This window comes from Diabrotica undecimpunctata, chromosome 8, assembly GCF_040954645.1.
Source record: "Diabrotica undecimpunctata isolate CICGRU chromosome 8, icDiaUnde3, whole genome shotgun sequence".
Taxonomy (NCBI): Eukaryota; Metazoa; Arthropoda; class Insecta; order Coleoptera; family Chrysomelidae; genus Diabrotica; species Diabrotica undecimpunctata.
The window spans coordinates 72,936,009-72,954,033 of record NC_092810.1 but is presented as its reverse complement, the minus strand read 5'-3'; the positions used below and the strand labels follow the sequence as shown (position 1 = coordinate 72,954,033).

Genomic DNA, 18,025 nt, shown 5'->3' with positions numbered 1-18,025 from the left:
ATATATATATATATACGGTGTAGGTAAAAGTTTATGGTAGGTATAGTAGAATTTATTTAACAGGCTATCTAACACAGATATAAAATCATATTTTCAGCGAATAGACAAGATAACAATCATATTTCCCCTTGGTCTCCCCTCCACATTCCTCATTCACGGCCATTAGTGAACGCCAGGCGATTATTTCCGATCCAGCTTATACGTAAGAAACAGCGGCAGGGTTGCCTTATTACATATTTGAATTAAAACATTGAATTGATTAAAAAAATTGGCGATCAGTGGCGCAGTTATACTGCCATTCAAAACTGGATGATGATATTAAAAATGAAACACTAATTGACACAAATACTGGTACAAAATTTCTTAAATCCATGAGAAATTTCTTCTTCTTCTTTAAGTTCCATCTTCTATCGAAGGTTGGAAATCATCATGGCTATGCGGACTCTGTTGACTGCCGCTCTAAAAAGTTCTGCACTACTGCATTCAAACCATTCCCTTAAGTTCTTTAGCCAGGATATTCTTCGTCTTCCCACATTTCGCTTTCCTCGGATTTTGCCTTGCATAATAAGTTGTAATAATGCGTATTTTTGCCCTCTCATCACATGTCCTAAGTACTCAAGTTTTAGTCTTTTGATAGTTAATATTATTTCCGCCTCATTTCCTATCCTTTTAGTTACATGTTTGACATTTTTTGAATCCATGATATTCGTAGGATTCTTCTGTAACACCAAAATTCAAAGGCGGCCAACTTACTCAGATGGACTTGTTTTAGTGTCCACGCTTCCAAGTCATAAAGAAGAGTAGAGAACACGTAACATCGAAGCATTCTCAGCCGTAGTTCTAACCTTATATCCCGACAACAAAACTTTTTAAGTTTCTTTGTTGTCGGGATATAAGAGAAATTTACAAATTCGTATTTTTATTTGACGAAATTGTAACCTAATTTCTAATAAAACAAGATAATTTTGGCAACATCGCCATTCGTCCGTTCTCTTGAATGGTAAACTGCGTACGAGTCAGGCCGAACGCTATGTATTTCTTTTTGGAGGTACAGCTTATTTCAAATCGAGTGGCGAGCCCTTCAACGAAATAGTTAATCGCGCAGACAATAGAATATCTATTATCAGACCCATGCTGTGGCGTTGCAATATTAAACAAATTAAATTATTTGAAATCGCACTAATTACAAAATTATTACCCATTTAAATAATAAATGGAGTTTGATTGTACTGTACAGATTATTTTATAGATACCAAACTTTTTGTTTGTTTGTGGCATTTGTAAATTCCTTGAAATCCACTCGTATATGTATTAAATTGAAATCCCCTCATATATGCATTATAATAACGAAGAATTTTTTCCATGTTTCTTAGTTCGCATCTTTTAAGTTTAAATACTGATGACAGCTCGTTTTATTATTTTTGATGTTCATTTGTTTTGTTGTTAAAAAAAGGTTAACCTCCATGCAGTAACAATTTTGAAAGTTTTTGTAGCAATTCCCCATTGTAAACAGATAGGACACATGTAAGTTTTTTTTTTATTTTTGTACTTCGTAACTATTCATATAGTATTTTTGTATTGTCTTATTTTTATAACTGTTTGTGGTAAGACACAATACATGTTAAATTTTTTTTCTTAACATTTTGTTTATTTTTTTAATTAACCATTTTTTGAGTTTCATTTGAAAAAGATATGTTTTTCATTTTTAATTATTATTTCGATAGTTACAACTAGCTGTTGTAATAGTTATATTTAGGCACCTCGAAGTGGCGTCCTTTTTAAATTACTAGAGGTGTTTCCTGTTTCTTTTTGTTTTGTTTGTCCCAAGAGATTCATAACCCTTTGTTTCATTTTTTTGTAGTTGCCCCAATCCAACCCCTTGTCATTTACTTATCCACGACCCCAGCTCTCCTAACAAACCCTGAGTGCCGTTCGCACAAGTAGCGTTTAATTTGCTTGCCCTATCTTCGCCCCAGTAATTTCTATCCCCGATCTTCTACCCCTTGTAATAATACCCCATGTGGTAGGCAAAATATTTCGTTACATGTTATAATACCATCTTTAATAATTGATACTCTATAAAGGTTTGGTAAAAGTTAATTTCTAATTTAGTATCAGTAACCTTAAAACCGTAATTATAAAGTCATTATTAATGACTCCTTATCGACTCGTTAAGGAAATACAAAGAACTGATAAGAATTATTTCCGAGAATTTCTAGTCACTGGATTTCAAAAGAGTTCGTAATGTAGTCTCATGATGTTGTCGAGTCTCAACAAGAAAGGTGCTATCATGCGTATTAGAACTATTTGGTAGAATGGAGATCGTTAAGTGTAGTACGAGTAAACAAATCAGATTGATACCAGAATCCAAAGGAATAGTTTACAATGTATTTAAATATATGCAAATACTATTTCCTGAAGATAATCGAACCAGTATTAAACAACGTTTGAGTGAAGCTACTGGAGTATCTTTAGGTACACTAGAAAGGATCATTCAACAAGCGAGTATGTTAACAAACGCATAGTCAAATAGTACACTAAAATTTCCAGCTACAACACTTGCTAAAAGGAAAGCAACCGTGACAGACTTGAGGGAGTATGACAAACAGTTCATTAGAAATACCATTCATCGTTTTCATGAGACCGAACGTTGTCGTGTATTATTGAAGCTTTTGCAGAAAAGGCTTGAAGAGGTGTACGAGTGGACTGGAAGTGTGAGTTCTCTCTACAGAATTGTAAAAGATTTGGAATTTAAATGGAAGAAAACGAAAGATAATCGACGTTTATTAATTGACCGGAATGATATTCGTGCTCTACACATTAAATATTTGGACAAAATTAAATATTACAGAAGTAAAGGTATGCCAATTGTATATGTTGATGAAACCTATGTACATGCAGGACGCACTACCCCAAATAACTGGACAGATGACAGTGGCAAAGGATTGTTCAAAAATATTTCAAAAGGAAATAGGTTGGTTATCGTACATGGTGGTGGGGAGATGGGTTTCATACATAATGCCCTTTTGACTTTTAAGTCAGAAGCTAAGACAGGAGATTATCATGATGATATAAATTCAGAAAATTATGAAAAATAGATGAAAGAACAGTTAATCCCAAATTTGCCTCTTGGATCTGTTGTTGTTACTGATAATGCGTCATTTCATAATGTACAAATTAATAAAGCACCCACCAGTAATTTTAAAAAGTATAATTTAAACAGTAGTTTTTAATTATTTTTTATTTGATTTCATTTTTATAGAACAAATTTTATACTTTTATATTAATTTTATCTTTCTTTGATTCATTTTTATAAAACTAATTTTTATTTTCATACCTACTACCTCCAAAAAATCTAAACGAAAATATGGTTTCAAAGATATTATTTGAAAAATACCAAATAATATCTTATTTTTAATTAAAAGACCAATTTTTAATTAAAAGAAGTTATTTTTAATCCAGTTTAAATTTAATGTAATACATCTGCTCCTTCCTAATGCTTTACTAGTACTGTCTTTATTTATTACGCTTTATGAAAGACCAACCCACTAACCCATGCAATACGCATAACATACCAAACTAGTTCTGTTCTGTGTTCTGTTCGTTACAACCGTATTAAAATCAAAGTGTCTTTACTTTGAGAACGCGACGTTGCCAAATAATTTTGTATGAAGCTCTTTTATTCTGGAGTCATAATGCAGTTTATTATTTTTATTAGGAATAAGGCACAATGTGACTTTAAAATAAGCTTATTTTGATGTTTAGATTTCCAATTCGGAAATCGTACTTAAAATACGAAACATTAATAAATTTTAAACTTACATCAACTTATAAAATTGTGGCATATTCCCAATAAAAAACAGTAAGCTGCCATTTAAATGAATTCGCTCAAATTTGATTATCTTAGAATATTGTTCAAATGCTAAAAAGACAACAGGTCAATCAAACCAATGTTTCTCAACGTTGAACTTCCACTCTTTTATTATTTCCACTAATGCATTTTCGACGATATAAAGGGCGGACCTAATAGTAATATACCTCTCTCTTTTTAACAGGTGTTTCTCCCTCCATGTCACGTAAGGTCTATACCGACCATAAACTTTTACCTATATATATATATATATATATATATATATATATATATATATATATATATATATATATATATATATATATATATAAATATATATATATATATATATATATATATATATATATATATATATATATATATATAAATATATATATATATATAGAAATGTAACCATTAGCTCCCAGACTATTAACATTATTGTTCGTTGAACTCCAAGGAATAGCCAGCTCAGCAATTGCAAACCAAGGGACAATAAACTTGATTTTTCAATTTTATATTTTAATTATTCCATTATCATTCTCTGATCAATGCGTTTCATTTTGTAATTAAGAATTTTTATTGTTTAATTTTTGAAGTAAAAACTTAGTTGTACTATTTTAAAAATAAAATCTTTTTTAAAAGATATTTTGAAAGTGCGTAAATTTATCTGGCGCTGCGAACAGGATACAGCTCGTACAAGAAACATAAGCAGTTTCCTTGGTCAACGAAGTTGTTAGACGAGAAATCCGAACCGGAAAAGAAAAGATTATGTGCAGGACATCCCAAAAAATCATCCTACTGTAAGTACATTTTCCTTTTCATTCCTATTTTTGATTTATGAGCACTTTCATTGATATTTCGCAAGACTCTGTTAATAATTTAAATACTTTGCTTGAAAATCTCACATTGAATACTGAAATTGATTCTAACACCCGTATTAACGCCGATCCCGATTTTACTCAACAAATCCCTACTATTATTATCACAGAAGTTGAAATGCCGTTTCTAAATGCCGATATTACTAGCCTATGTGCTACATTGCCGGAATTTTCCACCGGAGATAATTTATCTACCTTTTTAAAATCGGTCGATAACTTGATTACATTCCTGGTAGGCCAACAGCTTACAGCTTCGCAAGAATTTATCTTAAACTCTAACATTATTGCTCGTATCAAAGGCGAACCGCGGGATTTTCTTAATTATTCAAACAAAACAGCTTGGGCTGAAGTAAGGCCAGCGCTTTTAGCTAAGTACGGAGACAGACGCTCCGAAGATATTCTAGTTACTCAACTTTCTACGACTGTCCAGAAAAATCACGAATCTTATGATCAACACCACCAGAGAATTACAAGAAATTTAAACGATTTATTACAGCATACAACTCTAAATGATAACGTTGAAACTGTTAATTTTAAGACTCCCTATTTTAAAGATATAGCCTTAAAAACATTTTGCACAGGTATTAATGAACCATATGCCGAATATTTGTCGCATTTTACAATAACTTCGCTTGAACAAGCGCTCCAAAAATGTATAGTTTATGACAATCACAAATCTCAACAGAAATATATGAATTATTTAAAGACGCAACAAAATAACAAACCATTTTTACCAAAACAAAAACCTGCTAATACAAACCAGACATTTTTTAACAATAACCCAGATCCCACAAGAAATGTTTTTCAACCAAACTCTAACTTTTATCCGAGACAACCAAACTTCAACTCTTATCAGAGACAACTAAACTCCAACTCTTATCAGAGACAACCGAACTTCAACTCTAATCCGAGACAAAACTTTTCTCAAGCGAATTCTAACTTAACATCAAGAAACAATGCCCATCAGAATACAAATTTTGCTACTAGGCCAAACGCCAATGCAACTCCTAACTCTAATTTTAATTCTTTTAGAAATAATCCACAAAATAATAACAATTTCAATAGACAAATCCGAAATCCCCAACCTGAAAGATATCATGCTACCCCAATGACTCAGGTACAGACTATCGCCACAAGAAATGAACCCATGGATTTGGATGCGTCCACTATTAAACGTACGCATCATTTTAACATTAATGCAAACTCAGATGAAAATTTCGAATACACCCCTGAAAATTTCGAATACGCCCCTGAATATTTCGAAGTTAATGACAATGACTATCCCCAAGAATTAATTGAAGAAACTTCTCAGGATTTTCTCGAGGATCCAACAGACGAAGATCCTCCACCAATATCGATCTAAGTAATCTCCAAGCTAACCCCCGACTACCGTTCTTCTTCTTACCTGATTCAAATATTAAAGTATTAATCGACACTGGTGGCACCCACACAGTTGTCTCACCAAAAGTTTTAAAATATTTTGATCCCTCACATATTTACGAAAAACCCTTCACACTGACATCCATGAAAACAACCCAAAATTATTTACTAAACATAAAAACACCTCTACTACAAATCTATAATATTTACGAACCCATAAATGCTCGAATCGCTGATTGGAGCGAAGATTTCGATATTCTTTTAGGAAACTCTGAGCTTGAACGTTTTAAAGCCGTAATTAATTATAAAACTAAAATACTAAACTTAACCACTCACAATGTCGAAATTAATTTCTATACTTTATACAATAAAATACCCGTTGACATACAACGAGGACAAGTCTTTATTCACGCCACAGAAATTGCAAATTTACAAATACCTAACTCAATCCACAATGTAAGTGACGGATTTTTAGAAAACATTATACTCCAAAAACCTATGCAATTAGACACTTTACACGTCGAAACTCTAGACAATTATGAAATTTCACCTCCTCCGACCGAATTTCACGAACCAGCAATAAGAACAGAACACCTAAACGAAGAAGAAAGAAGTAAAATCATAAAACTTTGTAAAAAATACAAAGATATTTTTTACGATGATTCAAATAATTTAACTTTCACATCTGCTGTGAAACACGAAATAAAAACCAAGGACGAATCACCCATTTATGTTAGACTCGTTAACTCGTGTAAAATATGCTTACAAAACAAGTACGAAAGAAACCCTTACAAACCGCCACAATTAGGACCACTTTTGGGACAAAAACCGTTCCACATATTACACATAGACGTATTTCATTGTAACAAAAATCTTTATCTGACCATTGTAGATTCATTCTCCAAGTACGCTCAATGTTATAAAGTACCTGACAAAACCTCGATCTCTATTCTGAGTAAACTAAGACACTACTTCTCTCATCATAACTATCCCCAAAAAATTGTTTGCGACCCAGGCACAGAATTCAATTCTGCAGTCATTAAAGAATTCTTAAACCTTCATAAAATAGAAATACATTTTACTACTGCCAACAACTCATCTTCTAATTCACCCGTAGAACGCTTCCACTCCACACTTATTGAAAAACTTCGCACTTTGCGTGCACAAAACCCTAACTATTCTCTAGACGACGTATTCACACATGCCGTTTTAATCTACAACCAATCTATTCACAGTGCTACCAACTATTCTCCTTTCTCAATCCTTTACGGTCCATACGCCGAAGAAATACATTTCGATTTCGACCTTCCAGTGTACGAAACATACAACCAAAACCACAAAGACGAATTACAACCATTCATCCAAGAACTTTATAATAAACAAAAAGAAAAAAGACAACACGCTTTAGACAAACATAATGAAAACGCCGAAGAAATACCCGAAGTCGATCTTTCACAACCTCTGTATGTATCTAAGAAAAAACACAAACCCAAATTGCAAGCCCCTTACTCCACAATGCATCCCGACAAACAAGAAAAGACTAAAATAACCGGAAAGACAGATAAACAAAATAAAACTAGCACCCACCTTAAATTTGTAAAACGAACCAGGAAACATGTAGACAAAATTATTTCAAACAAAATCTCCTTTCAGGATAACCCTGTCCCTGGGACATCCACTCAAAATACTGGAAGTTCCCAATAATGGATACTTCGCCGAATATATTGGCAAATCTCACGAAATTTCTCACTACCACAGACACTTTCTTCACATTGACTTAGAAAAACTAGAAGAAATCCTAAACATTAGCCCATTAGACTATTTTAAAGACAACCTAAAAAGAGGACCGCTTTCGACATTATACACTCAATACAAACATTTACAACAACAAGCACAAGATGACCTACACAAAATTACACGTAAAAGAACGCAAAAAAGAGGACTTTTCAACTTTCTAGGTACAGCTATAAAATACATTACAGGAAACCCAGATGACTCAGATCTAGACCTTCTAAAAACTCATATTACCGCTATAGAAATGAAACAAAACGAGATAATTAAAACGCTTAATAATCAGATCTCGTATGGGCAAGCCAGCGATACGAGGTTCGAAAAACTCTTGATAAATTTAAATAAAAATAATGCTTTGCTTACGTTCACTATTAACAAGCTGTCAGTTGACCTCGACGGATATGTCGCACTACAGAACGAAATATTAAACCTTCAAAACATTTATGAATTTTTGATGAAATTAATCAGAACCATCTCCTTATCTCATCTAGATATCTCCAATATTGAATTGTTTACATTAAAGGAACTTGAAACTCTTAAAGCCGATCTCTTAAAAATTTATCCCAGAAATTCTTTATTAGTAAATGACGAACACCCATATGAATTAGTTGAACTTTCCAAAACATTAGTTTGTGTCACACAGCGAACCATGCTCATAATAATCAAAATTCCTATCCTCTACGAACAATCCCACAACACATTTAAAATTTATCCTATTCCAAATGCAGACCATATTATGATTCTTCCACCAGCACATTATCATTCCAATAATAAATGGTTCGAGACCTGCACGAGACAAGCTGAGAATATGATATGCACAAAACCAGTAAGATCCCAATGTACTATACCAAATGTCAAGAATTGCACCAAAAGTATAGCCAAAGAAAATTTCTTCCGGGAAACCAACAATGCGATACTATTGGGAATAGTAGAACCAATAAATATTAGAGAACAAACTATTAAATCCAGCAGCATCCTTACCACAAATGAATCCATTACCATAGATGGCATCAAATTCAACAGAAAGTCAAATCAAGAAATCCACGTACCAGATATCATACCCATGGAACTTATTGCAAACCACGAAATCATAATCGAAAAATTGAGAATCCCAGAAACGCATGGACAAATTCAACCTATCGAGATGACCGCTAATTTACCGCAACTTTCCACTGGAGTCAGCATCACTGCATTAATAATCATCTTATTTGTGTCATCGATCCTAACAATATTCCTACTGAAGAAAAGAAAACGTATTTCCAAAATCCTTTTCGGACCTAAGCTAGACACAGCCCAAATCCAAATTTTAGAAGAACTAGTAGCAGAAGTATCAAGAACTTCGAGGACGAAGTCAAATCTCACCGAGGGAGAAGAAATGTAACCATTAGCTCCCAGACTATTAACATTATTGTTCGTTGAACTCCAAGGAATAGCAAGCTCAGCAATTGCAAACCAAGGGACAATAAACTTGATTTTTCAATTTTATATTTTAATTATTCCATTATCATTCTCTGATCAATGCGTTTCATTTTGTAATTAAGAATTTTTAGTGTTTAATTTTTGAAGTAAAAACTTAGTTGTACTATTTTAAAAATAAAATCTTTTTTAAAAGATATTTTGAAAGTGCGTAAATTTATCTATATATATATATATATATATATATATATATATATATATATATATATATATATATATATATATATATATATATATATATAACTTATCTGATAATAAATGATAAATACATGAACACCAAATAGTTATTATTATGCTTACAATTTCTATCATCCATTGTAAGGTACCTGGTACATAATGAAAATTCTTTTTCCCAATTAGGTTTTGGATGGTTTAACAATATCCAATACCTGTGGTGCCAAACTCCGTAGGATTTTGGATTAGCAGGAAGACATTGTTCTGTAAATTTAATTTCATCTTCTAAGAACGGTATTAGTTTATCTTCCCCTTCTATTTCATCTGTTTTACTGAAATATAAACATTAATATGTGAATTAACTGAATACATAAAATTAAATTTATTAATTAAACATAAAATTAATTTTCATACATTTTATAATATACTTCATAAATACACATTTCCTGCTTAATCTAAAATAGTAGGAGTTTTGGTCATTTCAAATATAAGACAAGAAATATTTTGTTTCTTACTACATAACCCTTATATGACCGTTGTATACCCAGAGATACACTATAACTCCAACTACTATATAGACTTTTTTCACTGATGATGATCTGATACGATCAAAAACGTTCTGAAAATTTATAAATCCATTTTGGATCAATTTTAAAAATTTTAATTCATTGTAAGTTTTTTTTAAACTACGGTATACAGCCAACCACTGGAAATTTTTCTTTTAAATTTTAAATATATTTTGTTTTTATTATAAATTTGTTTTGTTACTTCAAACTATGTTAGTACATAGTAATATGAATATAAAGGATTTATTTTGAAGCGATAAGTGGTCAAATAATACCTGTCTTTTGTATGTATCCCATAGTACACATTGATCGTTCAATTTTCTTTTTACAGATTGGCAAATTTTATTTTGTTCAAGCAAATAGTTGTTCGAAAAGTGTACCTATACGTAACGATATATTTAAAAATCGGTTTAAACAAAATGGGTTTGAAATTGCATCAAGTAAATCAAGTATTAGTATTTTCACTTGAAACAATATCCCAAATATTTAATTGAATTCTTCAATTAAATATTTGGGATTGACTCTCGATCGGAAGTTAACTTGGAAAGTTCACGTTAAGTTTATGTTGGATAGATGTACGAAGAGACTAAATTTCCTCAAATCAATCATACAAACATGGTGGGGTTCAGATGTGGAAACTTCGTTGTCTTTCTTTCTATCGTATATTAGATCAATTATCGATTATGGATGCGTATTATATGATTCAGCAAGTAAACATATTCTGAAAACAATAATAGATGTGTTTTAAAACGCAGCATTAGGTATTTGTTTGGTTGCCACGAAAGCGACGCCTATCAATGTTCTGCGCTCTACATGTGGAAGCTCTAGAAAATCCCTTGGACTATAGAAGAGAATACATCAGCCAAAAGTTTCTTATTAATATACGATATCGTAACCCTATCGTAAGATATAACTAATCGATATTGGAGACTCAAGAACTCACCTCCACTTTGAGAGGCTCTTAAATTAATTATGACTTTAATCAGAGAATAATCTAAACATCGAACCTTTCTATTCGTGCTTGCAACCCATTACTGTGATACAACCAAAGTACTATGTATATTCTTCTATTAGTTCCAATATTTTGAGGTCATATTTAGCTAGTATGTCAGACTCATTAGTTATTTATACTGATGCCTCAAAGTCTATTGTTGGTACTGGGCGTGTTTTCTACATCCCAATCAAACAATACAGAAAAACTTTGTCGACTAAATTCTAATTTTTCAATCTTTAGTGCTGAAGCTGTAGTAATATACATATAAAGCATTAAGATACTTTGAAAAAACTCAGAATACATCTGTTAAGTTTTACTAGTAATAACTCAAACATATATGTCCTTTAAATTAAAAAACTTCTGTATGACATTTATAAAAACCAAAGAATTGTTCATTTTGTGTGGGTTCATGCCCACATAGGTCTTAAATACAACGAACATTTTGACCTATTAGCTAAAAAAAAACCATTGATACTGGAACGCAAACTGGTCAGCAAATCTGTAGACAAGACGCACTAACAGTAATTAAAAATAATATCAATAGTAAATGGAAACAATCATGACATATAAACAGTACACATTTTCCTCGCAATATACGTCTATACAGTCTTCAATCCCAAGTGATTATTGGTTTAAGAACTATTCTGTTCCACGAAGGTATATAAACTTATGTCAAAAAGAAGGAGAATTAAATCACATTTTCTTCGAATGTAACAAATGCATAAAACAAACGGAAGAATAAACATCAAATTTTTTCCTAGTATGTGCTATCTGCCATCTCTAAATATAAGTTATAAACAGGGGCGGTTTCTCCATTGTTTCACTTGTGCACTGAACACCCAATAAAATTTCATTAAAATACAGTTTTTTTTAATCTCAAATATTATAGTATCATTAAAATATTTTTTTTAATCTCATAAATATCATAGTATCATTAAAATATAACTTTATTTGTTAATCATATTTATTTGCACTACGCCGCTGGATGCATGTGCCAAGTACAGAATTCAAAATGAAACCTACCCAGACAGTAGACAATAACCTTGGGGTTAGAAAGAGAGATCTTAAAATCCGTGAGACCAGCGATTCGCCTATTTAAAATAGTGACGATTTGTGCATTGCATGAAGATGCCGGAGCGTTTCGATTCACAGTTTGGTAATTTGTGTTGAGGTTAAATTTGGTTAAATCTTAAATACAATATTAGTAGTTTTAGGATGAAGTCTTATTCAGTGGAGTTTATAAAAGAAAACGTAGTTTTGAAGATCGACTTCTTATAAAAACGAATTGACCACCTCGGCCGGAGATAAACTTGGTACAAGAATGTGTCATAAGAAACAAAAAGTTTAAACTATATTTTAAAGTAGAACAGTATAGAAAAACTTCGTGGTTGCGCGGGTGTGATAAACTACATTCTTGTTTTGTTTTCCGGACAATGGACAAAACCGAGCTTTCGAGATTTATCTCACTTATCAACAAAAATTAAAACCACGGCTCTTCCCAAATTCATTTAAAAATGAATTGCAACTCTCGGATAGTGGCAATATTGACGTTCGCCAATTATTAGATTCTGGCTAAAATCAATCAAAGACTTTAACGACCAAGTTAAAAAAATCGTTATATTTTGTCCCATCTTATCGATTGTGTAAAATTTTGTGGCGTATTCGAAATAGCTTTGTGGGGACATGACGAGTCATCAGAAAGCTTAAATCCAGGAATATATAGAGGCCTCATTGATTTTGTATCAGAAATAGATAGCGTTATGAAATAACATTTGCAGGGAAATAATGTTTTTAAAGGTACCTCAGTTCAAAATGACATATTAGATGCTATTGTAACTGTTTGCCAGGAAGAGATTATAAATTAGTTTCAGAGGCACGGTTTATATCCATTCAGTGTGATAAAACTACTGATATTTCTACTCATCACCAACTTGTCATTATTTTAAGATATGAGCAGAATGACCAAGTTTACGAACGTTTTTGGAAAGTTCCAGAACCTGTTCCACATAGTGCCAGTGGCATAGCCACAGAAATTAGAACAGAGTTGGAACTGCTTAATATTTCGATAAATCAGCTAGTAGGTCAAAGCTATAATGGAGCGGCTTTAATGTCAGGAGGGGAAGATTGCGTTCAAAGTATTATAAGAAACGATTTTCCTTTCGCATTTTATGTACATTGTTATGCACGTCAATTTAATTTGATACTGCAAAAAAAATTGCCAATTTAAATGCATTTCTGCCTTTTTTACTACCACCTAGACGACATAGTGAAAAAAAGTATTCCGATAATACCATCAACAAGATGGAATTTTAACGCACGAACTGTCAGAACAATTTAAAAAAAAGAGTCTCTAAAATATTATCTATACTTTAATCGGAAAATACAACGGAGTGACTAATTTTTAATTTGTGGAGCGTTGCGGTATACAAGGAGACGGACGTCAGCTCTTTACACTTAAACCATAGACGTCCGGATTTTATGAGAATATTTAATTTAGTAAACAAAATAAAATTAAAAAAAAAATAAACATGTTTAGTTGTGTACGTCAAAAGTATTCTTAAAATTCAACAGAATATTCCCAAATAAATTTAAACCATGCTGTAACCAAGTAAAATTTTTACTATAAGTTAATCTGAACCTTGCTATATAAAAACATCCTCATATTCGGTTTAGCTGTAGAGAAATAATGCACCCATTTAACAGTTTAAAGTTATGCCTTTAAAACCGATATAATAATAAACTGAACCTTATTGCGTCTTACGCACAAGAATAAAAAAAATCGATAACGTGAACACAAAATAACACAACGCAATAGAATTGTGTACATAAGAGTGAAAATAAAGAGCGCGAGGTAAATTAATTGTGAAACACACTTGGAATGTACACAAGAAATGGCTCAAATTACAGAACTTACTCTTACTCAAAATCAGAATTATTCGAATTATCGCTCTCGTCATCAAGTTGGACTATAATCGGTTCCATAATTACATCTACCTGTATATCTACATCCCACATCTTATTTTCTATTTTCTCCACGTGACCAATGCACTTTCGCCAATTGTCTGCGGTAACGTTACGTATAGCTTCATCGTATAGTACTTTAACATCACATAATTTAAATGTAGTATTGCGACGTGCTACCTCTGTTTTCACTTGTGCCCAAATCAATTCAATTGGATTCAGCTCTCAATGATATGGTGGTAATCGATGAACAAGAACTCTAAGAGCCATTTCGTCAACAACATATTTATGATATTTATGTTTATGTTGTCGTGCAATATTTAACGTCGTGCAGCTCAGGTTTAATCATTGATCTGTCATAAGCGATTTGTTTCTTATCCAGCCAATCAATGATTTGTCCTTTGCGCCAGCTTGTTGTTGGAAGCTTTTCTGCCTGTCGACCATGGTAGGGAGCATTATCTAAAATAGTCCACCAGGAAGAAAACCAGACTCACTACCAATGTGTGTGATAATTAGACGTCGACCTTTACCTGATGGCGCCTTAAGAACTGTGGACAATCCATCAACAAATGCTTGCCTACTGTTTGTAACATTTAAATCGTGCCAAACCTTGCTTACAGTATGGCCTTCATTTAGCCATGTCTCATCTAAATAATAAATTTTTCTCTTCTCGGTGCGATAGTGTAGTTCACTTAGTGTAAATTTACAAGCCAATAAAGTATCGAAAAAAGATAAAAAACCCATCAGTTACAGGGATATGTCAGATGAAAAAATGCTGATGTTTAAAGCAGGGATTTCTTCTATAGTTTTTGATGAAGTTTATTCACAATTGAATGAGGAATATGCCACAAATTCATTTGTTAGCATTTTAGATTACAATCTAAATTTATATTGTCCAATAAAAACACGGTATAAAGCACACAAAACAAATAAGGCTACATGGGTAACAAATGAGGTAAGACACGCTAGTGAAAAACTAAAAAATCTACACTGGATAGCAAAAAATATAGGGGTCTCAAGTCTCAAGATACCTATAAACAGGCAAAAAAAGAATATAATTCTCTATTAATAAATACTAAAAAAACTTTCATAGTGACTTAATTAATCAATCTTACAATATACCAAAAACAGTTTGGAATTTAGTAAACAGTGAAACTGGTAGGCAAAAGAACAGGTCTGATATTATTCTACATTATGATAATAAAATTATTACCAAGTCTTGTGATATTGCTAATTCGTTTGCCTCATATTTTGCTACAATTACAGAATACAATCTTCAAACTCATTTTGGCACATCGTTACCTTCTTCTTGTACTACCTCAAAAATGTGTAACAAAACATTTTTCTTTTTACCGGTAACGCCAATTGAAATAAAAAATACAATCGATCAACTAAAAAATAATCCTAGTACTGGTATTGATAACATATCTGTAAAAATAATAAAACTGATAAGTGATCATATATCGATTCCTTTAACCCATTTAGTTAATCTCTCAATAACAACCAGCCAATTTCCATCCATATTTAAAATGGCAAAAGTTATTCCAATCTTCAAAAAGAATGACCTTCATGATATTTCAAATTATAGACCAGTATCTGTCCTTAGCATAATTTCAAAAGTAATAGAGAAGGTTGTATACAACAGAATGTTAAATTTTATAGAAGAATGCAATTTATTAACTCCAACCCAACACGGCTTTAGATCAAAAAAGTCAACACTCACGGCTGCATGCAGCTTGTTTGAGCGTATTTATGATGAATTAGATAGTAGAAACCACGTGGCAGGACTATTTTTTGATCTATCACGTGCTTTTGACTGCTTAGACATAGCATTTATTCGCAATAAATTATATAACGTTGGTTTTAGAGGGATATTTCTAGAATGGATAATAAATTTCTTAAGTGACAGGAAGAGTGTTGTTAAGATGAAAGAATCAAGCTCAGAACCATACACGACAAATAAAGGAGTACCACAGGGATCCGTGCTGGGACCATTATTATTCCTAATTTTTATTAATGACCTACCAGATAACATAAGGGCACTTATAATATCAATGTTTGCTGATGATACCTCGTTAATAGTCTCTGCACGTACACTAGAGGAATTAAAAATGACAATTAAGACTGTTGTTGACTGCTTTATACGCTGGTGTAATACCAAAAGACTAATATTAAACATTGACAAGACGCAAATTATTTATTTTCATTCATACAACTCATCTAAATATGACTATATCTTAACCATCCACGATAGAAACAATATGTTATCTTCCACTCACTCTACAAAGTTTTTGGGAGTATTCATTGATTGTAATCTCAAATGGTCAGAGCAAGTGAATTCAGTGAACATGAAATTGAATAAAGCTTTTTATGCTATATCTAGAATTAAAAACACACTATCCATCTCGGCATTAATGAACGTTTATTATAGCCTTGCTTACAGTCACATGTGCTACAATGTAATTTTGTGGGGGAACTCAGTAGATAGTAACAAAGTGTTCATTAACCAAAAAAAAATTATCCGTAAAATTTTTAATTTGGATAATTAACAGTCTTGTAAACCAGTTTTTATTAAACATCAAATTTTAACTTTCTACTGCCTATATATCTATAAATGTTTACTTTATGTCAAAGAGGAAATCAATACATTTCCAGTAAATTCAGACCATCACTACTACAATACAAGAAGTGTTGAATCTTTACGAGTTCTTAAACACAGAACATCCAAATTTCAAAATTGCTTCAGATATATGGGACTGACCTTATACAATCATTTGCCAAAAACTGTGAAAGAAATACCACGTATCTCTAAATTTTAAAAAAAAATGTTAAAGATTTACTCTTAAGAAAAGCATATTATTCTATAAATGAATATCTTGAGGACAAACTGCAATAGCTTCATATTTTACTTGTAAAAATGTTATTTTATATATTTTGTCAATTTCTTTTACACTGTGAATATTGTATTATACACACTAATGTTTTTTATACCAAATTCTGTAGTGACGTATCCTATACATTTATTTTGAATGTCTTAAAGGATCAATAAAGATGACTATGACTATGACTATGATATTGACGAATTTTTTTATATAACTGCGTCTCCATATAACGACTTCACTTTTTCTATGAGACTGCTTTGCCTACATCGTTTCATATATTTGAAATTCATTAAATGAAGTGTGCGCAGTAATACTTCTCGTGAAATTTTTGGCAAACTATCGTCGTTGTCGATTTATGCAGAGATTTTCTTCAATGTGGGAATTTCACTTCGAAAGAAAAACGAATGAATTTTTTGTCGAATGGCTCTTTGTATTTCTTCATCTAAAACGATCATCTTCCTTCCTATTGTTTCGGTGTTCGATTCTTTGACTTCTTTCTTATTTTCTTTTATAATCTTATAGTACTGCTTTCCGAAACTTTCGTCAAGAAACTGCAAAGAGAAATAGCATCCGAAACACCCATATTTTCACGTTTTTTAAGTCCATTAAAAACAATCATAATAGTTTTTACCTCCGGAGTTAAAACTGTACGAAGACGTTTGCTACAGCTTGTTGAATTACCGTCGGCCATAGTTTTATGAATAAGATACCTGAAAATTAAAACCGTTTTTATCGAATTTAAAAAATTTTTGATAAAATACATTTTGTATTTTATTTATTTATTTAAAAAATTAATATAGGTACCCAACACATTGCACGTCTATTTTAATGTAAATAAACTAAAACAGCGTTTGTTGATAATATTTTCAAAAGGTACCATCTCCCTTTTAAAATATTTGTAAAAATTTACTCCAAAAGACAAATCTAATATCCAGTAACAACAATAAAGTCGATGGGAATGATATAGAAACGGTAGATAGGTAAAAGTACTTAAGAAAGTTAAAATACGAAAATCACACTCACGGAGTACCATTTGAATGAAGGCCACGGGAAGACAGAAGAAGAGTAGG

At 31.9% G+C, this 18,025-nt stretch overlaps 1 protein-coding gene across 1 annotated transcript in view; it reads right to left on the bottom strand.

Annotated features, from left to right (window-relative positions):
- RabGGTa (Rab geranylgeranyltransferase subunit alpha) overlaps nt 1-18,025 on the bottom strand; it is an 87,916-nt gene that overhangs the window by 40,797 nt on the left and 29,094 nt on the right. Inside the window, exon 3 of the mRNA XM_072540491.1 lies at nt 9,679-9,884. Coding sequence (XP_072396592.1) covers nt 9,679-9,884 — 206 coding nt within the window. The remainder of the gene's footprint in view (nt 1-9,678; nt 9,885-18,025) is intronic.